Here is a 25,967-nt window from a genome sequence, read left to right as displayed (position 1 = left end):
CATAGTATCATTCTTAGATTCCAAGATCCTAAGGCAGGGACCTTGTCTACTTCCATGGTCTGTATAATGCTCTAGCAGATTACAAGTGCTTAAATATTTCTGATTATATGGTTTCTTAGGAGAAGACAGACGCCCTCTAAAATAAGGGTGGTCCTGTGAATGGCTCATCAACCTATAAAGGCCTATAACAGAGGACTTTACACTGAGCATGGAATCATGAGTTTCTCCCTACCCAAGTGGGGGAATTCCAGACAGTTTACAAAATATACCTTTCATCAGTTTATCTGCAGAAGTGACTGAGGACTTGTCTTCACTGCATTGTGCACAGGAACTATAACTCAAGTTTTGCCCCTAACCCAACTGTCATCCATACACAAAAATCTTTAGCATGAGTTAAGTGGTGCTGAAAGCTCAAGCTACCTGGCCTGTCAGGGGATACAGTTGAAGCTTGAGGACTGCTGATATAATGTAGTAGGGATCCAGTAATTCTCCATCTGCTAATCCAATCATTCTGTGCTGGTTGAGTGTCGTTTCAGAGTGTTGTTGCTGTCATACAAGCTAGGCTTGCTTGAGTGGAGTAAGTCACGTGTACTAACTGTTGAAACACTAAGCAAAGTTGCACATTTTTGGCTGTGCTGGCCTGTGTAGGGAGACTACATTTCAAAAGAGAGATGGCCCAACTTTCCACGGACAGAGTACACTACACTATTTGTAAAGTTTAGAGATCTGGGAGTTCCCTTAAGAAGAAAGAACAGGGGAAATGGGAAGGCAGGAAGACACACGGAAAAGAGAGGAATGTTCACATTAAAATAGTAAAGCCCTAAAATGAAAAGTTTCATTTGCAGTGGAAATCAGAGTACATACATTTATTAAAATTAAGATGTCCATATTTTAGAATTACCCCTTACATACAAGCATGCTATAGGGATCCGGTAGGATAACAGTAAGCTCCTACAGCAGGGGTGGGCAAACTACAGCCCATGGGCTGCATCCGGCCCATCAGACATTTTAATCTGGCCCTCGATCTCCTGCTGGGGAGCCGGTTCGGGGGCTTGCCCTGCTCCGCGCGTGCCGTGGCTGCGTGCAGCTCCCAGAAGCAGCAGCGTGTCCCCCCTCCGGCTCCTATGCATAGAGGCAGCCAGGAGGCTCTGCACACTGCTTCCTACCCAAAGTACTGCTGCCACAGCTCCCATTAGCCGGGAACCGCAACCAATGGGAGCTATAGGGGTGGCATCTGTGGACGGTGCAGTGCACAGAACTGCCTGGCCGCGCTTCTGTGTAGGAGCTGGATGGGGGACATGCCACTGCTTCCTGGAGCTGCTTGAGGGAAATACCGCCCAGAGTGTGTACCCCTGCCCCCCTCCCACACCTCAACCCTCTGCCCTGATCCTCCTCCCACCCTCCAAACCCCTCGGTCCCAGCCTGAAGCACTCTCAACCTCTCATCCCCAGCCCCACCCCAGAGCCCGCATCCCCAGCCATAGCCCTCACCCTCACCCCCCCCAACCCGGAACCCCCTCCTGCATCCAAACTCCTCATTTCTGGCCACCCCAGAGCCCGCACCTCCAGCTGGAGCCCTTACCCCCCTCCTGCACTCCAACCCCCAATTTCATGAGCATTCATGGCCCACCATACAATTTCCATACCCAGATGTGGCCCTCAGGGCAAAAAGTTTGGGCACCCCTATCCTACAACCCTATTGCATTATAATATGGATCAGTGGGGAAGGAAACGAGAATTTCATGCTCATATTTTCTTTGTATATGTAACAGAGCAGTCTATCCCTTTAGAAACAGTTGTAGTCCAGCGTTAGCCAGTCCTGTTCCAAGACTCTGAGCCTGTAAGACCAAGCATTTTGAGTGTTGAATTCCCCTGGAAGTATCATGTGACCAAGCTGAAGCAAGCCATGATGTGAAATGGGAAGAGGGAAAGGCAGTTGACAGTCATGTGACAAGGCTATAGGATAAAAGGCAAGCATGTAGCTCAAACTGAAGAGCCAAGAAGGTGTGAGGCATGCCAGGATTTAAGGCAGTTCCCTGTGAGGAGTGACCTGCACAGAGCAGGAAGTGCTGGCAGACTGTCCAAACACTGAATCCCGGAGAGAACTGGATTGGGCTTGGGATCAACCAAGCAGGTGGCAGGAACAGGGAAGGAATCTACAACCTAGCTCTGCGACCCCAGCAGCAGAAAAGGCCTAAGTACGAAAAGGTAGAGAGAGTTATTTCTGAAGTGTTGCTAATCAGGGAAGCAACTGCTGGTACTCAAGAGGGCTAAGCCAACAATTTATATTAAAGAACTAGAATGCCTTATTACTGCAGACACCAAAAAGGCAATGATATTTTGAAACTCCTGGGCATGCGAGAGTTAACTAGAGACCCAGTAAACACATTGCCACACTGGACTGTACCCTACAACAGTGTACAAATGTAGTCTCATAAATGTGAACACTGTGAAAACAGATTGGATGGCAAAGATACCACATACGTAGGTATCTTATCATCTGCAGAGGTTAGTAGGTAGTTACAGGAATTCCACAAGAGAAGTTTTAAGAGCAACACACCTGCAGAAATAGTGTTAACAGTAGCTATCTTGATTTAAAGCACTCTGGCCTGTTAACATTATGCCTTAAACGCACCTGAGTCTTTTCCTTTCCTTTTTTTCTTAAATAGAGCAGTTTCTGTGTTTGGCACCACACAATGTCTGTCCCTGCAGGTTTACAATCAAAATTAGACAATACAATACAACCTGTATCTAGTTAACTGTACACTTTATCATATTATAAGCATACGAATAATCATATGGTGTAGACATGTGGTCCATCTAGCCCAGTATCCGATCTGACAATGGCTAGTTCCTCATGCATCGGGGATATTGCGAGAATCCCCATAATATACAACTTCAGAGTAACATACTTATAAAGGAAGTTTCTTTTTAAACCTGGACAGTTAGCTTTGGTAACCCTTCATAAATGAATGTTTATAGCTATTATCAAGTTTTAACCTAATGTAGCTATTTATACAACCAAATTAAGCTTCTAATTAATTTTAGTAAGTTATTTACTGACTTTTTTTTTTTTTTTTTTTTTTTTTAAATCAAGAGCTAAATGTAACTTTGGGAGAACAGAAGCCCTATACTGCTATGTATATTTCTGAAAGAAAGGCAGGTAAAGCAAAAGCACTTTAACAAGTTCTAGTAGTAAAGTGATTTTTCACCAAGGTTATGAAAAAATAATGCAGTTTTCTTCAATAAATACAAGCCTTATGCAATCTGTTGGAAACATACTTTACAGAGGAAGCTCACATGTTGCCTTCACTAGTGTGAGTGTCCTGATATTCTTGGGATTCTCACCCACTCATGTGAGTCAGTTTTATATAACACTACAACATATAATTTGCCTCCTACTCACAAGTCAACACTTTAGTACTAACATCTTACCCAGGGATATTTAGAGTATGTGAACTGAATATATTTTTATATAGAAGTGCGCAAACATCCATTACATTTGTGTGTCAGTAATCACAGTATGCAGTCATAAAACTATAACAAAGTGAGATGACTTCTTTGCATAAATAACCTGGGCTACTCCACCAAAAATAGAGTCCCAAATGATTTAAATTAGGCATGGTTTGCTCTTGATTTACATTAGGTATTTTAAAAGTGAATTTAGCACACATCAGATGTTCCTACTTGGCAGCACTAGAGACATGGCACTTATTCACAGAAGAGATACAACACAAACAGTGATTATGCAAGTTCCTACATTGACGTTCCAATGTTCCTCAACCTCAGTGTGGAGACACGGCCTCTCCAGCCTTATGTGTCAGTTAAAATACGAACATCATCTAATATTCTAAAAGCCTAATATTCTAAAAGGCCGCGTACACTAACGTGCTAAACTGGTCAAGTTGAAGCTAGGCTTAGCATATGACAAAGTCTAAACTAGGCTTGAGAATATGTTAGCTAACAACATATCTTTAAATCCTACTCAAGATAAGCTTTAGAGTAGCAAGAGTTAATAGTTCATTCTCTATACCCATTCAATCCGTGGCTTCTGAAACTATGTAGTTCACCAACTAGGGTAATTTTTATGAAGTAGATTTGCATAAGAAGTGGACCAACATCCACTTATTTCACATTCGCTATGACTGTTGGGTAACCTATCTTTTGATATGGAAACTGGTGGATTCAGACCAGTGACCTAGAAATTAGAAATTTAGCAGTCATGATCATCATGTCTATGAGTTCTTCATAAATATATAGGAAAGAGGAATTGATGATTGAGATAGCCAGGGATTGAAGCCTAAGGAAAAATGGGGATCATGTACAGGAGACTATGAGAGAGAACATAAGACAGATTAATACCAACACCAGGAAGAGACAGATCTATGTGATCGGGGACTCCATATTCAGAATTGACAGCCCTGACACCAGATCAGATCCAGAGAACAGAAAAGTGGGCTGTCTGCCAGGAACAAGGATACGAGATGTGGACATGAGGCTGAAGAGGAGCCTGATGGGAGCAGGGAAAAATACACTGATTGAGCTGCATGTTAGAATGAATGACACGTCTAGATTTCCTCTGGAATGGGTCAAGAATGACTAAACTCAGCAGGGAAAGACGCTTAAAAGAAGTGGAAGGTCAGATGATTTTCAGGATACTTCCAGTGCCTACAGAAGGCAGATGCAGGTGTGACAAGACAACAAATATCAATAGATGGCTCAAGGATTGTTGCTATGAGGAAGGTTTCAGGATGACTGATCATTGGGAGGCATTCTCAGGAAGAAGAATCTTCTTGACTTATGGACTCCACTTGAGGAACTGGGGTATTAACCTCCCAGGATCAAGTCTGGCACAATTGATAAAAAAGACTTTAAACTAGGAGATATGGGGAGAAGGTTGAAAGGGACTCATGAAATCTCCACGTATGGCTTCAATACACAGAAGCAAGTAAATCAGCTAAATGAAGATATAGTAAGGGATAATGGAACACCGCAAGCTAGAAAACTGGGTGAGATCGGAGGGAAACAACTGAAATGCTTGTATACAAAAACAAGGAGTCTGGGTAACACAATGGAGAAACGAACTACTAGTACAGGAGGCTAAACCTCATAGATTCTTAAAGCACAAGCTGCACTTGCTTTGCAGCTTGGAATCCCCAGATCTTTCATACACAGGCTAGAAATCCCTTTAGCCTGGGTCCAGCACTTCCCCCAGTTCAGTCTTTGTTCCTCAGGTGTTTCCAGGAGTCTTCTTGTGTGGGGAGTGAAGAACCACAGATGATGTCAGTCAGTCTCTGCCTTATATGGCTTTAGCATATGATGGGAACCCTTTGTTTCAAAACTAGGTTTCCAGACTGGTTTGCGGAATAATACTGACATCCCAAGATGGAGTCCAGAGACATGTGGTCTGACCCTGGTCACACGTCCTTCTAGAGACATAGCAGCCATTACTTACAGGCTAGCTGGAGTGTTCTCAGACAGGCTCACCAGGTGGGAGATAAGCTTCTCCTAAGGTCTATTGTTCTTTCTAATGGCCCATTACCCTGAATAGGCCCTTTCCCCTGAGCTATTTAGATTGAAAGCATCTTGTCTAGTGGGCATTACCCAGGTGTAACTACATTTAAAACAGATACATAGTCAATATTCATAACTTCAGATACAAAAATGATATATTCATACAAATAGGATGAACATATTCAGCAAATCATAGCTTTTCCAATGATATCTCACATGACTTATCTTGTACAAAATGCATCATAATTATGCCATAATCATATCATAATAATATCACTATGAAGAATATGGGGTGCAGTACCACACCTACAGTAAGAGAAAGGTCTATTTTAAAAACACAGTGTAGACAAGGCAAGTTGTAGTTTTAACGTGTTAGCTTGTCCTAATGTTTAACTCAACCTGCTAAAACATGTGAAAGCTACAAACTGCCTTGTCTTCACTTGGATTTCACCTCATGTTAGCTAACATATAGTAAGGTAAAAACACTTTTTTTCCTAGCATGTACGTACCCTATGGGCTCGCCTAGGCTAGGATTAAATGTGCGCTGCTAGAACGCGTTGGCTAACACATGCTACATAACATCTTTAAAGTCTAATTACACAGCATGCTGCCTTTAACATGAGCTAAACTGATAAAAGTCTAAGCTTTTCCTCACCCAGGTTAGTACACAACAGAATGCACTGTCTTGTCTACACTAGACTTTTTACTAAGTGCTAGCTAACGTGGTTTTCTCCTTCTTTCCAACAGATTTAGTAAGTGAAGCCAAGCTTCATTAGCTGCTCATCACCAGCCAACACAAAGTTACCTTTCTTGTGCAAAATGTATATTTGTTTTGGAACTAAGAACTGATTCAATGAAATTCATCATGCAAGGCAAGAAAATCCTCACAGCACTGCAGGAATTTAAGGGCATAGGACTACGCTACAGTTCTCTTAACATGGCTGTAATATTTTCTATACAGGCCATAAAAAATAAAAACGGTGTGAGAGGATCATTGGGCCACAAATGTGTTGTAACTAGTTGTAAATATCTATGTAGACAAGAATTTTTGTATAGAGAAAGCTTAGTCTCATACCTGTTCTGGTGCATGTTATCAGGTGTATCTGGAAATATCTTTGGACAGATAGGTAATCAAAGAACCTTAGGAATTTAGTTTATTTTTGTTTGCACTTCAGACATAAATGGAAGTGCCTCAAATCCTCTTTTTGAAAATAAATAGATTAGGTGTAGACATACCTAGGCTGTGGCTGTGTTACTTGCATACATTTAAATTAAATAGTCGACAAGTGTGGTGCATTGATTTACAGCTAATTATAAATCTGTATTTAACCTGTAAAAGCCTGTCAAAGCTCCGCTCAATACTTCCTGGTAAATATTTAAACCAAAAAAGAGAAACATTCTAAAGTTTATATTCTTGGCCTTCAGGCTCATGAAGTTATAGTTATTTTATTTTTAAGACTGAATTAAGCAAACTGAGAAGTAAGGAGGCATCTCTGAGGGAGCTAAAAGCAGACTCTCTCCAGTCAGTGCTAAATGGAAAAAGGAAAGTGAGAGCTTAGTTTGGTAACAGAAGCAGGGTATGAGCCTTGAGTAGCAAGGCTTCCAAAAGAGAAAGATGTTACAAGGACAATTCTTAGCCTGAGTGCTTCATGCCTGCCAGTTGTAACAGACTTCTACATTTTGCTGTTCTGGGGCCCAGAGAGCATGATGACTCAATCTCAGCATCTGAAATACGTTCAGAATAAACAGAAATATATACTGTTGAGAGGCTCTGTTCACAGATTCCCAGTTTCCTGTAAAGTCCTGAAGACTGAGCAACTCCATAGTGCACTGTATACCTCCTTTTCCTACCTTAAAAACATCCTTCCATCTTTACCTGAAGCTTCTTGAGTGATGCCAAAAGCAAATTATCTACCAAATTTCTCTCATATTAGAGACCCACTTTAAATCATGTGTTTGTTTCAAGCCTCTCCTTCACCCCACCAATACTCCCATCATAAAGGAAAACCTTGGATTTCCTTTATTGCAGTAAGCCTGAATTACAATAAATTTTGTAAAGCTGAGTAGCTCACCCACTCTTTATGCAGAATTTGCAAAGTTAAAGAAATTTTTTTTTTTAAAGAGTTGGGTATATTTTGATTTAATAAAAAGAGAGAAAAACATTCAGTTTAAGAAGTGGTAGCTTACATTTGATGGTGTTCAAGTGACCAAAAATGGCTTTTTAAAGTCAAATAATTTGATTACATTAACTGATAAAAACTCAGATTTAAGGATTCAGTCTGAGTATTTGTAAAATATAGATCCATGCACACAAGATTAAGATTGCATTTTTAGTAATACAAAGTTTGTTGTAAAGGATGAATGATTCAATATTATTTTATATAATATACTCAGTATGGTGGTTTGCAAGTATAAAGATTGTTTTTCTTCTCATTCTTCCTTATCTCATTTTGGCTATTCAAACAACCACTTTTTTCTACTACTATGATTGCCAGCATTCTAACTAATTTGACAAAACAGAAGTACTTCAGCCTATTTGATTTTTGCACAGCACACAAACTACCATTGATATTCTGTATGGTGTTAATTTGTCTTCATTCTTAAATCTGAAATGCTCCTTCTTTTCTATTACACATTTTGAAATTAAAAGTAGCAGTGGGAATAAATTAAGCACAAGGTCCAGTAGAGAATAGGTCATAAAAGGGTTGCACATTTCAGTTGAAGGGAAGGAAAATAGTTGTAGATAGTCTTGCTTCCTGACTGGATGCCAGTCTCTCTCAGCAATCTATGATTTTACATCACCTCAGATTGCTCTACCTTAAGAGTTTACTTCACTTTCACTACATCACAGAGCATATCCTCTCTCTCACCCCAAACAATACTGTATTTGTCAGCATACTGATTTCTACTGATTAAAGTTAGGCTGAGAAAACACCCCCCTCTGTACATCCTACATTATATTATCTACAATATTATATCTGTGTTGAAAAGAAGAACCTAGTCCAATAAATCAGAAGAGCATTAGATATTCGGTCCAGGCAAATACTGCATCTAAAAGAAAAAAAACTGGGGAAGACAGTTAACTGATTAAAATTCTTCTCACCCTATTTTTTATTAAAGTTTCCTTGAGGCAACTATGCATTACATTCAGGATAACAGATTCCAAAGAGCTTATGCTTCCCTCAGATATACACAAGTAACTCTAATTAACATTAAACGGAATTACATAATGCACTGAGGGGAAAAAAGAAACAAGTATGATTAATCAGACAATGTTTTGTAATTTTGAACACCATTTTACTTCAAAGTTATTAGAAATCCATTTAACTGAAATTGCCTTCTTAGCTAGTGACAGCACAGCCCTATTATGTAGAAATGCAATTACAGATCTCAAATGCAGTCTATGCTGCCTATGGAAGGCATTTATAGAGCCCAACTACTGTAGTCTGAGCGCCTCATGATTTTTTAATGTGATTATCCTCACAATACCATTGTGAAGTAGGGAAGTACTACTAATTGTCCTCATTTTACAGTTGGGGAACTGAGGAATAAAGATATCAAGGATATTGTTTTCACCCCTCAGCTCAAGCCCAGGCTCAAGCCCAAGTCCCCTTTCCATTTACAGCCAAATCTGCCTGACTCAGGCTGGAAAGCCCTCAGGATCCAGGCTCTAAGATCCACCAAGGAAGGTGGGTCTGAGCCCAAGTTCCATTGGCACTTGGGTCGAAATGGCACCATGTTGCATTGTTGATGCAGCTCACGCCCGGGTCTTAAGACTTGTATTTGGAGAGTCCCCCAACGCTATCCTAAAGTGTTTCTTGGCCTTTCTATCCCAAGGCTAGACAAACGGCTCCCAGGAAATGGAAGCAACCCACCTGGGTTCAAGTACAGCTGCTTGGCATTTAACCCTTCTATTTTATTCTGGCGGTGTTTTCATGCACCATCAACAGAGGGAATGGTTTCCTGCATTAGCTAAGGCCACCAACAAGAAGTCCTTTGCCAAGAATGCCGCGGTCTGGTCACAGGACCACAGTCAGATTCTTATAAATCTCTGGTGCGAGACAAGCAAGACATTTAACTTCGGTAAAAGTACCAGAAATAACCAGGTGTACTCAAGAAATAGCGGACAAGCTAGCAAGCACTGGGGATTAAACAGATCCTTGACCAGTGCAAGGAGCAGATTAAGCAGTTTGTGTGACTATCGGAAAGCCAGGGATCAAAACTGCACCTCAGGAATCTCCCCATCATCCTGCCTCTATTACGAGGCCTTTTATTGGGTGCTGTGCACTGCTTCGAGCCCCCAGGGGTTCATGACAGTCTGATCAGTGGGGATAGTGATGTTCTGATCCCTGATTCTAACACAGTGCCAGAGGGGCGCCAACAGTGGCCTGTTCAGGCTAGCGAAGTGACTCTGGTGCTCATATCGATCCCTTAGGAGGCTTTGCTGCAAGACCAGCTGCAGCACATTCTGGATCCATACTCTAAGGAGTTGTTTAAACCCTAGAGGAGCAGCCCACCAAGAAAAGGGCAGCAGAAATAGAAAAGGCAAAAATAGCCTGGTAAGTGTCTGATTCCATGTTTGTTATTGATATACAAATGGGAGGGATTTCCAGTTTTTGACCCTATGCTATTATTAAAAGCTGCGGGTAGCAGTGTTTATCCCCTAACGGTGGAATGCATGCCAACGCCTTGGCATTGCTCCCACCCCAGCAAACACCATGTGGGATTCAAAATGTATACCAGGAAGCACAGTTAAACAAGCATTTACAATGAAAATTTTTACTAGATACTTGCACATTCTTACAAGGAAGTGCTGGGGTGTTTCAATTCAGATCATTATTTTGCCTTTCCTTTTAGTATGGTGCACTGTATAAGTCTGCCACACTGTTAACAACCCCACTGTAAACTGTATTGGGGGAGGAGGAAAATATAGTGTATGGGTGACTAAATCATTGCCTGAAATACAGAGGGTGGGGTGTATGCAATCCAGAATTATGCTGGGGAAGCAGGGGTACTCACTATGAAGTACTCACTATGCAGAGTCAATGTGGTCATGAATTTGCATGTAGTCTATAGGCAGATGGAATCTGAGCAGGCTGTAACATAAGTTAGCTGTACCCAGGTAATTGCACAAATGCAGAGAGTTTTCAGCAGCTTTCAGGGAGTCTCTAATCCATGAGGATGCTAGTACAACATCCTGTTGATTCCCTGATGAATTTTGACCCAATCCCAGGTGCGGATAGCTGCAAACTCTTCCCACAGTAGGAAGACCAGATGAGTAGTCACATTTCAGAGAACTGTGTATTTTCCAGCCCACCACACTCATAGATGTGCTGCTCAATAGCCATTAGCTTGAAAACCCCGTTGGCACACTTGGCTGGCTTGATGCTAGTAGCTTGGAACCTTTGCCATTCAAGAACCTCCACGTTTGTAACATCCTCAGGATGTGAAACGCCTGAAAAGACTGAGAAACCATAGGTAGTAAGCTATGGCAACTGTCCTCCTTCACCAGGCTAAAATGGTCTGCAATTTTTAAACATCTGTTATTTGTAAATTTCAGCTTACCATTATGTTTGCTCGCTTTACACTCTGATGTTTCATCTGTGTCCATGGAGCATCTGGGAACTTAACTGTTGCTCTGAGACTATACTGAGGCTGAGTTTCACAAAATATCTCTTTTGGACCTTGAGATTCCAAAGGCACTTTTTCTGATGCTATACTTTTTTTGAAGCACTGAGCCATTGATATAGTGTCTGTCTTCAGTCCCCTTCACCTCAGCAGTCCAGCAGGAGCCTGCGTTTCACACTGTTATGGAGTAGTCAAAGAATAAGCATGTCCATGATGACCTTACAGTGGACATCTTGGACATGGCCAACAAGTAGCTACCAAAGGGAGAAGGATTCACAGCAAGTGGAAAGGCACAGAGGCTGCACAATATGATGAAAGACTTGCTGTGCAGACTCTGAAGCAGGGAAATTACTTGCAGGGGGAAGACAGAGTGCAGCAAAAAGACCTGATTGAGAGGCTGCTTACATTAATGGCAACAAGAGGCTAGGCTCCTGCTCCATATGAACTACATCCTGAGTCCCCTCTACAGTACCATCTCTTGCAGACCAGGAACGCATTGGACAATATCATGATTGGATGACCTACGCAACCAGGAGTGAATGCTAGTTGGACAGGGCAAGTGTACCTCCTGCAGTTCTCCACCGCAGCAGCACCGAGTGCATGCAAAATACATTGTAGAGAAGGAAAGATAACGGGAGGAGGGGGGGCAGGAGACATGCAGAAGTAGGGGTATTATTTGTTTTCACTGGTTTAACTGTTTTGTATTATTCAATGTTTGTTATGCACTTTATTTTATTATTGGTTTTGGTGTTTTCATGACTGCTGGCCTCCCTGTCAATTCTTTAATACTGTTTTTTTGTAAAACAGACATGTAACAAATAAAGAATTTTGTTTCATTAGGAACATTTATTACAATCACTGCTTCACATCATGTGTGTGTATCGCAAAGAATAATGATGGACATGAGAAGGCATACTTGGGAAGTTGTATTCAAACAATTTTTCAATACACCTTTTGAGATGAATCCATAATGAAAATCCAGTTCACAACACACAAACCCCCATTTCTCTCCACTGCATAGGCAGTCATTTCATTCATAAGTAAAAATTCATGATAATCACATCCCCATCCCGCTCAGAGTATGCAGCAATAGTACATCATTTACTATTGACAATGCTGTACAAATACATTCATAAACATACTTTTCTCCCTCTTCCATTGGTCCATGCTAGTCCATAATGTGGGCACACAAAGAATCCCTGATTTCTGTTGCACATGGTGCATCCTGCTCCATTTGTGACATGTGTACTTTCTGCCTGACTGAACCAGTTCAGCAAACCACTGCTGTCATAGGTCCACTCAAATGCAAATGACTCTTCTTCGGCTTTACAAAGATTGTGAAGAGCACAGCTAGCCACAATAACGTGGACAGCATTGATGACATGGGAATCCAAATGTTTCTGTGAGCCGCGCCAGAACGGATTTCAATTTGCTAAATGCACCGCCACCATTCTATACCTACTGAGGGTATAGTTAAACTGTCTTTTGCCAGGGCCTCTGAGATCAGGATATGGTTTCATAAGCCAAGGCAAAAGGGATTGTGTGTGGTCTCCTAGAGTAACATTTATGACCGTGTCATTTGATGGGACTAGCATCCTGGCCTGTCCATGAAGGCAGACTCCTGATCAGTGGAAAACACTGGCATTGTGAACTTTTCCAGTGCAGCACATGTTGGTGTCCATAAATCGGCCTCTGGAAGGATGAGGCAACTTCCAGTAAAGTGCCAGGGGATGCACAGTCAAGTTTTCCCACAGTGCACCACAAATAAAAGGGCTAGAGAGGCTGCAGCTGGGAAGAGCTGTAGGAAGCCTAAGATAGGTTGGTTTGACTCGAATCTGTGTAGTGCAATGTGGACATGTGAGCAAGGGTCAGAGACCCAGGTCCAGAAATTTCAAACCTAGGGTCAATATTCAGTGTGAACGTTCAAGCCTGGTCATAGAAACACTGAGCCTGAGCATTTGAGTCCCAAAGACCCAGGCTTACATTGCAATGTACCCTTACCCCAAGTGGCTTGCCTAAGGAAGGACACAGGAAGTCTGTGGTAGAGCAGAGAACTGTACCTGGATCTCTCAAGTACCAGGCTAGCACCCTAACTACTGGGCTGTCCTTCCTCCTTGCTTATTGCCCCAAATCTATTTGGCCAGATGCACAGTATTAAGATGAAGAATTTCTGAGGGAGCTTGACCCAAGCACAGGTTCTAGGTCACGGTAAACTTTGAGGACAAAGACTAAAAATAGAAAACTGGAGAGAGATTAGGGGAGAAAGCACACACTTTTCCTTCCACAAAAAAATAAATGGTTTCTAAGCACCCCTTAGAACTTAAGGCACTTCTGTGTTTGTGCTGTTCTGTTTAAGGTTTAAAGCGAGATTGAAGAGTAAAATAGCCCCTCAGTAATATTTTTTAACAAAACATGCTGCAACGCTAAGTTTGGAATATTACTTTGTTTCACTGAAAAAAAAATATATGTATACACACACACACACACACCACCACCACTTCTGTGAGCACTGAAATTCTTGGTATCCCTGTGCCTGCCATGTTAATTGAGGGTATGTGGGACAGAACATCTCACAAAAATATCCAGTGATCTTCCAAGCTGTCAGCTTTCATTTTTCTTCTGTACTGTAAGTCATCATAGCAAATAGGATGGGATATTTTTCTACTAATTCTTTCCACAAACGTACTTGTTACACTGACACGTTATATACATAGCATATGGATATCTGTGGCAATAAGAAGCACTTAATAGCTCTAACGGTCATATTACATTGTAGTCAGTCCTGACTCAGAGTTTACTTCTAGACAAAATTCGAAGTGATCTTTTTAAACTATATAGCCTTATATAGCTTTGGCCCCAACTACCTCAGTAACACCTCCCTCACAATGGATTATCATGGACACGATTCAAGATCTGAATAAAATGGCAGCAATCTCCTAGACTCCACCATCAACCTATCCTGAGGTATCCTTTTGAAGTAGATTGCACAGATCTTCATAATATGAACAGTCTTCTTTAATGCATGCTTTGATCAGCAGTACAGCATTATCAATTATTTGACTCTTAAATTACCATAATTATGCTTCAGAGTTAACACTCCATGGAAATAAAGGGGAGCAGTGCAAGCTGCTCAGAACCATTGTTGTAGCCCATCTGCAAATTCAGCCAGTCTTTCCTTCACCAATTTACAATATCTTAAAAGTTAATTTTACAAAAATATAGGTATAGGCAAAGTCTTAATTCCTTACTTCCTCCCCACATACAAGAATTTAGATTGTAGCATAGGATAGTAGACATAACAGAAAAGTACCAATTCATAAGTCACCACAAACCTGCTTAAACCAACCCCAAATGAATGCAGCTGAAATGCTCACACATTTGTTAGTAGCCCTTATTCAACAAAATCTCTCTATCTTTCAACTGTCCAAGCTGTTTCTCTCTTGAATTCTCTCAGCTATGCCCATAACCACCACCCCCCCCCCCCAAAAAAAAAAAAAAAAAACCAACAACTATAGAAATGAGTAAATGGTCAGTTTTGGAGAACCCAGTAGAAGTATAAAACAAACTTTCTGTCCTTACTGATTTTTACCTTCATATAGACACTGGTTTGGTATTCAGGGTTGCTCAAGAATACAGCATTATTAGAATCTACTTACTCTTTAAGAAAATTAAAATTTGTTTTTAAGCCATATAGAATATATTCAATAAGGCAAATTATGTTTTAGAAACTTAACTGTCACTTGTTTTTGTAAGGCTTTTGTAATTGTTCCAGAAACAGACTTCTAAAACAGAATTACTACTTTCAGCATACCATGATATAAGCACTTTACCTGCCGCTTCTCTGAAGTGCAAACAAGATGCCTTTCTTCTGAAAAGGAAGCAGTCTTTCCCTTAGTTTTTCAGGTAAGAAGGATAGCTTAGTATCAGCATCTTCAGAACAAGAAGTTCCAACTGTAGAAGTTTCTTGGACTGTGTTTGACATGTTGAACCTGAAACAAACAAACAAGAGGCTAGGAATTGGGTACTGAATACTCTTAATACAATACATGTTATAGCTATATGTAGCAATAAGTAAAAGTCTTATCATGAAATGATTAATTGCTAAATGATATAGATGTTGATTTGTACTATTTTCTCAACAGATTTTAGTTTAGACAATTAACTCTTGGTTTGCAGTTCAAGCTTTCTTATCATTTAACTAAGGAAGCTGGTTTATAACTTGTTGAATGAACACCTTTATATTTTTATTTGTCAGATGCATTTAGTTACCCTTTGCCTGTGACTTAAACGTGATAAGACTAAACACAAAAATCAAGGATTAACAAAAAGTTTAAATTGAAACAAAGGGCACATATGCCCAAATTGGAGGTAAACTTTTTAGGAATATAAGATCAGCTCAGCTCTAATTTACCTAACCCAGACAGTCCCCCCACTCTTCATAAAATTCACATGATAACTCAAAGAAAACAAACAAACAATGAACCCTAAGACTAAATGAAAACATCTCTTATGCTTTGTATCACAGACTAACAGCTTAAGAATTTCACAGATGTACAACAAATAGACGAGTTTACAGGCAAAATATACAACTTTAAATAAGAAATAAAAATCACAACCATCTACAACAGAGCACAGAAAGAATGGTTACTTACCCTACAGTAAACATGGGTTTCTGAAATGTTTTAGTCAGCATGGGTCCCACTCTCTGTGTGCATGAAATCAGATTCTTCTGAATAGCAACATCTGTCAGGGACGCACATGCACCCTGTGCCCCGGGCGAGGGCATGAAGGAGAGTTACAGCCATCCTGACCTTTACTTCCCTCACAATTCAAAGCCCATGATAACAGAGGACTCTGAAGAGTGGGGATGGAGTACAGGTCATGGGATCCACAGACAATATCTCAAAGAACCACAGTTAACCACTGTCTTCAAGCCTGTATCAGTGTTGCTCCCACCGCTGGTGACGGACAATTAGTATCCCCTCCAAATGGTATGAGGCGGAGTCTCAGCTACAGCAGTGGAAGAGATATTGCAGTGCACCTCTTCCAAACTTGGCACCTGACCTGGTGGATAAGCCCAAGGCATAATATTTATGCCAGGTTGCCACCTTGTAGATCTTGGAAACTGGAACATTTCTGAAGAAGACATAGGATGTTGCTTGTGTTCTGATGTGCAGCGATATTCAGTGGGAGAGGCACACCAGCCAACAGTAATAAAGTGAGATACACTGTATTATCCATTTCAATATCTTCCAAGACGAGATGGCCTGACCTTAGGACTCGCCTAAGAACGAAGCAGGAAACTGTGTGAATAGTTTGGTTCTGTCAACATCATAAAAGCAAGGTCCCCAAGATCATCTAGTGTGAAATTGCTTCTCTCTTGGTACTGTGTGTGGTTTAGGAAAGAAGACAGGTAGATTGATTCAGAAGTCACACTGGAGATGAATTTCAGGTAAGGATTCTTATCCTTATAGAATGTTGTGCGGGGAGGTTCAGCTGTAAGTTCAACTGAAGCTCACTCACTTTTCTGTCTAAAACAGAGGTGGGCAAACTACGGCCCACGGGACTGTCCTGCCCGACCCTTGAACTCCTGACCGGGGAGGCTAGCCTCCTGCTGTCCCCCTTTCCCCGCAGCCTCAGGTCGCTGTGCTGCCAGCGCTCTGGGTGGTGGGGCTGTGAGAGCGGCCGACCTGCCCTGGTGCTCTAGACTGCGCGGTGGCATGGCTGGCTCTGGCCGGGCAGTGCAGCTGCAAGTCCTGGTGCTCTGAGCGGCATGGTAAGGGGGTGAAGGGGTTGGATAAGGGGCAGGGAGTCCCAGGGGTAGTCAGAGGACAGGGGGCGGTTGGACAGGTGTGGGAGTCCCAGGGGGCCTGTCAGGGTGTGGGGGTGTGGATAGGGGTCGGGCAGTCAGGGGACAGTGAGGAGGGCGGGTTGGATGGGGGTGGGATCCTGGGGGGGAGGTTGGGGTAGAGGGTCCCAGGAAGGGGCAGTCATGGGACAAGGAGCAGAAAAAACTGAACACAACTACACCAGGATGACAAGCCAAGATTGCTGTGAGGCAGACCCTGAAATCAAGCTGAAAAGGCTAGCCTTTTGTTCAATAAATATTTGAGGATCTTTGGTATTGATATCTGCTCTGGGTCTAGTTTTCTTTCTAGTTGAAGTTTTCCTGACCTAACAGTCTCTATCCGTGGTGCTTAACCAGCCAACAGCCACAATATCAGTTGCAGTGACTTCAGGTCTGGATGCAGTATCTGGCCATGGTGCTGCAAGACCATATTGCTCAGATCTGAGAGCAGGATAAGTAGTTCAAAGGATGTGCAGGAGGTCTGTCTCACAAAATTGCCATGGCCTGTAGGAAGCAATGAGAATGATCTTGGCTCTGTCTCACTTGATCTTGGAAATCACCCTGAGGATCAGGGGAATTGGTCAAAAAGCACACAAGAAGCCTTACAACCACTGCAGAAGGAAAATAAATGGTAGTAACCCTGGACTCCTGTAGTAGAAGGGTCATAGGATTCTGGCACTTGGCATTGACAATAGTGGCAAAAAGGTCTATTATCAGAATCCTCCTGCAAAGGAATATCTACTCTACTATGGATCTCTGCAGCAATCACTTGTGATTGGCAACCACTTACCTGCTCTGGAAGTCCACCAAATTGTTACTGACCCCTCAGAGTAGAACGACATCGGAGTATCCCATGTCAGAGGCACCATGTCCAGAGCTCAATAGTGTCCAGGTAGAGGGGACACTAACATACACCTCCTTGCTTGTTTATGTAGTGCATTCTGGACATGTTGTCCACTGGGATCTGCACTGTGTAGTTTTGGAGAACCATTAGAAAGGTCATGCAGGCTTCCAGGACGTTGATGTGGAGTTTCATGTCTGCTGGGGACCAAGTCATTTGCATCTTTATGTGGTTCAAGTGGGCTCGACCACCTGTCCTTGAAACATCCATGATTAAACTAATTAGTTAAAGTAACTGGATAAAGGGGTAGGAACAATATCCCACCAGATACGTTCTTGGGTTCCCACCACCATCTCTGTTCTGACAGCACATGAAATAGGACCACGACTGTTATTTGTTCTGCGAACAGACAGATCTGAGCTGGAATTGCAGGGGCTGCAAGTTAAGTCTGGCAAGCAGAATCTCGTACGTACATGCTGACATTTTGCCTAACAGTCCCAGGCACATCCATACCATTGTACTTGAGTTTGACTGTATCCCAAGTTCTATCAACTGTATCAAGAATCTGTCCTCAGGAACATAGACTTGCACACACTTGGAATCAAAGCTCCTATGAACTTTCATCTGTGATGGGATAAGACACAATTTTTCTTAAATCACCAGAAGGGCCATATGACAACAGGAAGAGGGCATATTCCAGGCTTGCTGCCATTTCTTACTGGGATCACCCATTGATCAGTCAGTCATTAGCGGGTAGACACAGATGCCTCTCAATCCGGGATTAGCATCCCATAGAGACTTCTAATGCCATGGAGAGTCCAAATGACATTACCTTATATTGGCAGCAATTGGGCCCCAACATGAATTTTAAATACTTTCTGTGGACTGTGCAAAGGCCATGCAGAAGTACGTGTCCTGAAATTCAAGAACTATAAAACAATGTTGAGCCTCTGGAGATACAATGGAGGCAAGCATTACCATCTTAAATCTGAGGCAGCATATGTATTTATTCAGTCTCCTCGGTCTGGGATAAGACCAAGATATTCCCCCTTTCTTCTCTGTGATAAGGAAGTATCTGGGTAGAAAGGTCTGGATTACAAGTACCTCCCCTATGGCTCCCAGACAAAACAACGAGGCCAATTCTGTTTGTGACAGATTCTTGTAAGAAGAGTCCCTGAATAATGATGGGAAAGGGGGATGGTCAGGGGCAAGGAGTGGAAATTATTAAATAGAGTAGCCATGAGCAATAACATTTAATGACCATTTGTCAACTTCAGTAGCCAACCAGCTCCAATGGAAAGGAGAAAGGCAGTTCCCAAAAGCAGTGACTGACTGTGAATTGGATCCAGAGACCCTTGACATTTCCAAACGTGCTGCCTCAGAGAGGGTGCCAGACACATGACTGTAGTAGCAAAAAAAATGGGCATCCCCTAGAGTATCTGGCCCTTTTCCTCTGTGGGTATCAGGCTGTCGACCCTAAGAGTGGAACAGTATTCTCTGCCCCTGCTTGGTGCTGTTCCTTGTATGGTTTCTGGTAATGTTGTAAATGTTGTGTAAAAAGTTAACCATTTAAATGATTAAAATTATATCGTTTAACTGGTTAACTGAGGTCGCACTTCATTTCTCTTCACCATCTGTAAAATTCATGTGATACTCACCTTCATCAAGCACTTTCAGATCCTCTGATAAGAGCAGTGTATGATGATCAGGGAGAGAATTTTCAAATTTTTGGAACATTTCTCTAATTTCTCATTTGCTGAATAAGACCAAGGGAGAATTCAGAGGCCTTCTGACTCACTGAGCTCTGACACATGAGCAATGGAGAAACTCCGTAATTGCTAGGGAAGGCATAAGTGGGGATCACTGATCCATAGATATAAAAATTACATTATTTGGAACCATGAGGTTGTACTCTCTACTAGCCTATTAAGAGAGCAGTCTAACAATATTTACCCTCATCCTCCTTTCCTAACAAATGTTTTATTCTCTTGTTACATCTTATTTTAAATTAGGCTGCAAGCTTTCAAGACAGGGACCTTGTTTTACTATGTGTTTATTATAGCACCTACCCCCATGAGATCCTGATCCCGATTGCGGCCTTTTGGTGCTACCTCAAGCACAAACAAGAAAACACTTTCGCTAAAGCTCTTGTTGACATCTATGGTAAAATTTATAAGTATTTTCTTAAAGAAACACTCAATTTAAGATGTAGTTTTAAGGACTTAATTAAAAGTAGTTTCAAAGACCACTTTTTCTTTCTTAGAAATTTGCATTTGTAATCCTGTTCTTCTCTTAGCCTGTATATTGATTTATTATTAGTTTTATTGATTGTATAGACATTCTTTATAAGCATTTATTTAAAAAAAATCCTTCCTCTTATTCCCAGATCTTTGACACTATTTCTGAATTAAGCAATGACGATGAAAAGCCCACATTCTGCAAATCTGAGTTTATACTGCATTATTTCACAGCACCCAAAATTGTGCCAAGCACTTCACAGATGAGAGACAATCTCTCTGCCCCTTAAAACTTATGTAAGACAATAACTTGGATAGCTACTTAGCATATCTATCCTTGTAATGTTTTTGCCCACTGGCAAAATTACTTTTCCCTTATTATGGGAGGGAGTGCAGACAGCGCATTGGACTGGGATACAAGAAATCTGGGTTCTATTCTCAGCAGTGCCAGTGTCCAGGTCAGCCACCTTAGACAAGTCACTTCACCACTCTGTGCTTCAGTTTCCCCATCAGTAAAATGTGGATACTTCTTTGTAAAGTGAGATCTATTGATGAAAAGTGCTATGAGAGTAGCTAAGATCAAAGTGTTAGTAGTCTCTTGGCCTATCAAAGGCCATGATCAAGTGTCTTGATGTTTTTGGTCTTTTGGCCTTGAGATGAAAACCTTGTCTGTGTCTCTTAGACCATGAAGTAAAAATATTATCTAAGTTATATCTGTTCTTATCTCCTAGACTAGCGTTTCCCAAATGCGGCCACCAGGGGCTTTTTGTGCGGCCACAGGCCTCCCGGGCGGTGATTGGAGGGAGGGAGGGGGGCAAACTCTCTCTCCCTCCCTGTTGCTCCTGAGTGTGCCACCCTGCACTGCCTCTGGAGACAGGAGGGGCACAATGCTGAAGGAGCAAGGTGAGTTCTTGACCTGCAGGGTGGGGGGAGTGGGACTCAGTCTTCAATCCTGGGGTGGTTGGGCAGCAGGCTCAGGTGGTGGGACATAGGGAGCCTGGCTGCATGGACCAGGGCTCCAACCATGGTGCTTTGGCACCAACACTTGGCTCCAGCTGCGGTGTTTCAAGCAGACACCCCCAGCTCTGGCCACATGGCCCCGGCCACACAGCTTCAGGCTCCAACCACCGGTCGTGCGCGGTGGACTCTGATCCCTGGCTCTGGCTGTGTGGCACCACCCCTGGTGGCAGCTGCTGACGCCCAGCCGCTCGCTCCAACCCCTAGTTACTGATCCCAGGTGCTAGCCCTGGATGCTGACCTCCAGCCCCGGCTGCCGGTGGCAGGCGCTGATCCCCAGCCCTGACTGCTGACCACGGCCACCAATCCCTGGCCCTGGCCGTTTGGCAGGCGCCAGACCCAGGTGTAGATCCTTGATGCCGACTGCACGGCAGTGGGTGCAGATCCCTGACGGTGGGCGCCGAACCCGAGCTGCGTGGTGGCAGGCTCTAACCCCCGGCTCTGGACACTGACCGCAGGCACTCGCCATGTGGCAGCAGCTGGCCCCAGGCACTGATCCCCAGCCCTGGCCTTTGGCCACAGCCGCCGACTCCTGACTCCGTCTGTTTGGCAGCGGGTGTGGAAGCTAGGCTCTAGCGGGCGCCAGAGCCAGGTGCAGATCCCTGTTCCCAGCCACGTGGCAGTGGGTGTAGATCCCTGGCGGTGGGCTCCGAACCTCGACGCTGGACGTGGACGGGCCCCAAACCCTGGCGCTGGATGCCAACCCTGGGCACTGGCCATATAGCAGGGGCTGCTGGCCCCAGGCGCTGATTCACAGCCCTGGCCATGCAGCAGCAGATGCCGACCCCAGTGGGTGTTGGCCCCAGGCACTGACCCCTGGCCCTGGTTGTGCAGTGACAGATGCTGGCTCTAGGCTCTAGCTGCGTGGCAGTGGGCTCTCGCCCTGGGTGCCTTCCCCCAGCTCCAGTCGCACCCCCATCACCCCTGTCCTCCGCTGCCTCCCTCAGCCCAGCATCCATCCCCCAGGTCTCTGCTACCTTCCACCCCGATCCTCCCATCCAGGGCTTAATTTGTCCTGGGACTTGCTGAGAAACATGCATGCATCACTTTTAACAGCAGATTAACTAGCTACCTGGGAGATTGTAAAATGTGATACTTGTATGTTTGTTAATATCACGTATCACTTTTCACAGCCTTCCAGGTAGCTATTAAGTGTCCTGTGAAAAGTGATATTAACAAACATACAAATATAACTTTTCACAGCATTATTTTTATTATTGAGTCTGCAAAAAAAAAAAAAATAAACCTACATAAATAAATTACAACAATTTGGATGTGTATGTGCATATTTATTTATTTTTTCTAACGTTAATAAAGTATTTTAGGAAAAAGTGTCAGTGCAGCCATCAGCAAGGGTTGGTGTCCACACTTTGAGGCCACCAGAAAAATTGTGGTGAGAACCCCAGCCCTAGACCATTCAACTGTTTCCTGCACAGCTGTGAAGTTGAACTTCTCTCTACATTTTGCAGGGCTTCTCATTTGGAGTAGGGCTCTATAGTCAGATGCTTGCCATCCCAAATCATTTTGGGGACAGAACTAACAAATACATTTCAACGTCATTAAAATTCTGTTTTAACATATCTGACGTTCATTAGTCTTGTAGTCAAGTTGCTAAAAGTGAATCCCCTTGTTAAATTTGAAAAGCAGTAATCCCAGAACATGGAGTAATCATTTCCAGTGTGGATATTAATTACTTTGAGTTGCTAGATTCCTAGACTGCTAGGTTTCTGTGACATGAGACATTTGCAATGTTTTCTAAAGGGTCACTAGCCATTGGGTGGTCATGGATCTACATCCCTCAGATGAACACACAAGAGAAACGGAGATCTCAGATGTGGTTCTGAGACGAGGATTTTCCTCGAGTCAAGAACAAGTCGATCTAGCCTCAAGTCCCCCTACCTAGATGAACTCCCACACAGCACAATCTCAGCCACCACAGTAAGCAAACAGCTTAACAATGTACAACTTCCACCCTAGACACAATCTGGGAAGCCACCGCGAGCATCAACATTAGGGGCACATGCCATCATTAAGGGGGGGAGGGAGGCAGACAGTGGTATGTGGCGTTAGACAGGACTAACACCCAGCTGCTGAAGCCCCACTGAACACGGCCTGCCACACACCGCAGCCCTGACCCTAGGGCGCGCTAGTCCACAGCCCGACCGCCCGGGGGCGGGGAGAAGGGAATAATCGCGGCTCTCCACCATGCAAGGCGCCGCCAGCCCCCCAATCCGTAGGGGACTAGGAAGGACCAGAGCCTTTGGCTAAGTTTGCCTGGCCACCCTTTATCCCGCGTAAAAGACGAGAGCAGCCTCGCCTCCGCCGACTAACTCACACCTACCACTACTGCCGCTGCAGCCGCCACCACACTTCCCCAGAGCGACGCGGGTTTCGCGCGGGCTCGGGCTCGCTCAGCCCCGGAAGTGACCTCTAGCGGGGGCGGGAACCGCCATAGTCCCAAACACACACACCCCCCTCCGCAGGGGAAAAAAATCCCCCGCCAATAAGTGGCCGCGGGTGCGCGAGCGGCGCTTCCGGGGGCATAGGAGGGGAGTAGTTGAGATGCGGGAGGGTTGTTCCTACCCCGAGTGTCACCCCGCGCCGGTCCAACCGACTCACTCATCCCTTCCCGCTGGCGGGGGAGGGCGGGTTTGTGATCCCGTGTCCTGACTCGCCTCCTCCACTTTGTCCCGGGGGTGCGCGGGAATATGACGGGGAGGGGCAACGCCGCGACAGTGAGCTTCGGGGAAGGGAGGCGGGGCGACAGCACGAATGGGAAGGCTGTGGGAGCTACGGAGCGGGGCGGGGTGACGCTATGGGAGCTACACGGGGGGTGGGAGTAATGTAGGGGGCGTTACACGGGGTGTGTGGGAGCTATGGGGGGCGTAGGGTGACCAGACGTCCCGATATTTCCTTGTTTGTCCCGCGTCCCGACCGACATGCGGTCGGGACAACCGGACAAACAAGGAAATGCCCCGGAGCCTAGAGCCCGGAAGTGCTCGCACCCCCCCCCGCCCCGACTCCGCCCCCTCCTCCCCCGATTGGCTCCCTCCCCGAATCCCCGCCTCTTCCCCGGGCTCACCCTTCCTCCCCCCTCCGCAAGCGCTGGAGGGAGGCCCGGGAGACTCAGGGGAAGCGCGGGGCCGGGGTGAGTGAGAGCCCGGCCTGGCCCCGAGCAGGCAGGACTCAGTTGGTGGTTGGGAGAGGAGGGGGGCGGCCCGCGGGGCCAGGCGGTGGCTGTTCTCACCCCCGGGCAGCGGGACTCGGGAGCAGCCGCTGCTGCAGCTCCCACTGCCGCGGGGGAGGAAGCGGCCATGGCGCTCCGCGGCTGCGGCTCTGGCGCCCCCGAAACTCCCGAGCCGGGGCCTGCTGCAGGGACCCAGCAGCGCGCACGCTGGGCCCAGCCCCTGGCCAGTCGCGTCTGGGCTGCTGCCCAGCTGGTGCTATCCCGCGGCGGCCCCGGAGCAGGGGCATCGGCAGCCCAGCCCCGTTCGTTCCCCTGCGGGACCCGAGCGGGACGGGGGGGGCTGGGGCCTGCTGCCCCCGCTCTGGGGCCGCCGCGGGATAGCACCAGCTGGGCAGCAGCCCAGACGCGACTGGCCAGGGGCTGGGCCCAGCGTGCGCGCTGCTGGGTCCCTGCAGCAGGCCCCGGCTCGGGAGTTTCGGGGGCGCCAGAGCCGCAGCCGCGGAGCGCCATGGCCGCTTCCTCCCCCGCGGCAGTGGGAGCTGCAGCAGCGGCTGCTCCCGAGTCCCGCTGCCCGGGGGTGAGAACAGCCACCGCCTGGCCCCGCGGGCCGCCCCCCTCCTCTCCCAACCACCAACTGAGTCCTGCCTGCTCGGGGCCAGGCCGGGCTCTCACTCACCCCGGCCCCGCGCTTCCCCTGAGTCTCCCGGGCCTCCCTCCAGCGCTTGTGGAGGAAGGTTTTTTTTTTTTTTTGGCCCCGCCCCCGCCCCCGCCCCGCGTCCCGATATTTGTCTTTGGTGATCTGGTCACCCTAGGGGGGCGCTACACGGGGGGATGGGATCTGCGTAGGGGGCGCTACACGGGGGGGAGCTATGCAGGGGGGCGCTACACGGGTGGTGGGAGTAATGTAGGGGGCGTTACACGGGGTGTGTGGGAGCTATGGGGGGCGCTACACAGGGAGTGGGAGTAATGTAGGGGGCGTTACACGGGGTGTGTGGGAGCTGTGGGGGGCGCTACACGGGGGATGGGATCTGCGTAGGGGGCGCTACACGGGGGGTGGGAGCTATGCAGGGGGTGTGGGGGAGCTATGTTGAGGTGTGGGGCTGTCTGAATGGGAAGGCTCTATAGGGGGTGTTGGCGAATAGGACGAGGTGTGGGAAGGACTCCAGCGATTCTCGGGAGAGTGGGGCATTGCAGTTACTAGGAGATGGGGAAGGGGGAGCTGTGTTGACGGGGTATATGGTGCTGACTGACAGTGCGACGAGCCCAGAGAGCCATGGGTGGGGCTGCAGAGTGCTGTGGACTGTATGGCAGTCGGCGGCAGAACTCCTTTACTCCTATAAATAAGCGAGATGGCGGGTGAGGGTAGGAAGAATTACGGAGGCCGGTGCTGCTCTCCGACTGGCCCGTTGCTAAACAGGCTCCTGGGGGCAAGCAATGAGCATGCTAATACAAGAGACTACAATTCCCAGGATGCCTTGCGCTGGCGCACACGGGCTGCGCTGTACTTTAGGGAAACGGTCGGGACCTGTTTTCGGAGGCTTGGGCGGATGGGGAGACGCTCGCTGCTGATGATAGGGGAGGGGGCTCCCAGCGAGCTGGTCCTTCTAGTTGGGCACAGCACCAGAGCTCGCGAGGAAGGGGGTTATAATATCACTACGGGAACAAGTACCGACATGATTGTCATTAGACGTGAAAA

General features: G+C 45.5%; 1 protein-coding gene across 4 annotated transcripts in view; it reads right to left on the bottom strand.

Annotated features, from left to right (window-relative positions):
* The window catches only part of ZRANB3 (zinc finger RANBP2-type containing 3), a 121,921-nt gene extending 97,995 nt beyond the window's left edge, over positions 1–23,926 (bottom strand). The window contains exons 1-3 of one of the 4 annotated variants that reach the window (XM_054043915.1): positions 23,426–23,926; positions 15,794–16,425; positions 14,972–15,130 (exon numbers count right to left, since the gene is read on the bottom strand). In XM_054043915.1, the coding sequence (XP_053899890.1) occupies positions 14,972–15,130; positions 15,794–15,927 (293 nt within the window). In that variant the 5' untranslated portion in view covers positions 15,928–16,425; positions 23,426–23,926. Of the gene's footprint in view, positions 1–14,971; positions 15,131–15,793; positions 17,037–23,425 lie in introns of those variants that run through there. The other 3 variants (XM_054043917.1, XM_054043918.1, XM_054043916.1) reach the window with 3 other exon arrangements.
* Between the last annotated feature and the right edge of the window lie 2,041 nt (positions 23,927–25,967).

This window comes from Malaclemys terrapin, chromosome 11 (genome assembly GCF_027887155.1).
Source record: "Malaclemys terrapin pileata isolate rMalTer1 chromosome 11, rMalTer1.hap1, whole genome shotgun sequence".
NCBI classification, from domain to species: Eukaryota; Metazoa; Chordata; order Testudines; family Emydidae; genus Malaclemys; species Malaclemys terrapin.
Note: the sequence above shows the minus strand (reverse complement) of the source record. Positions and strands in the feature narration are given on the sequence as shown.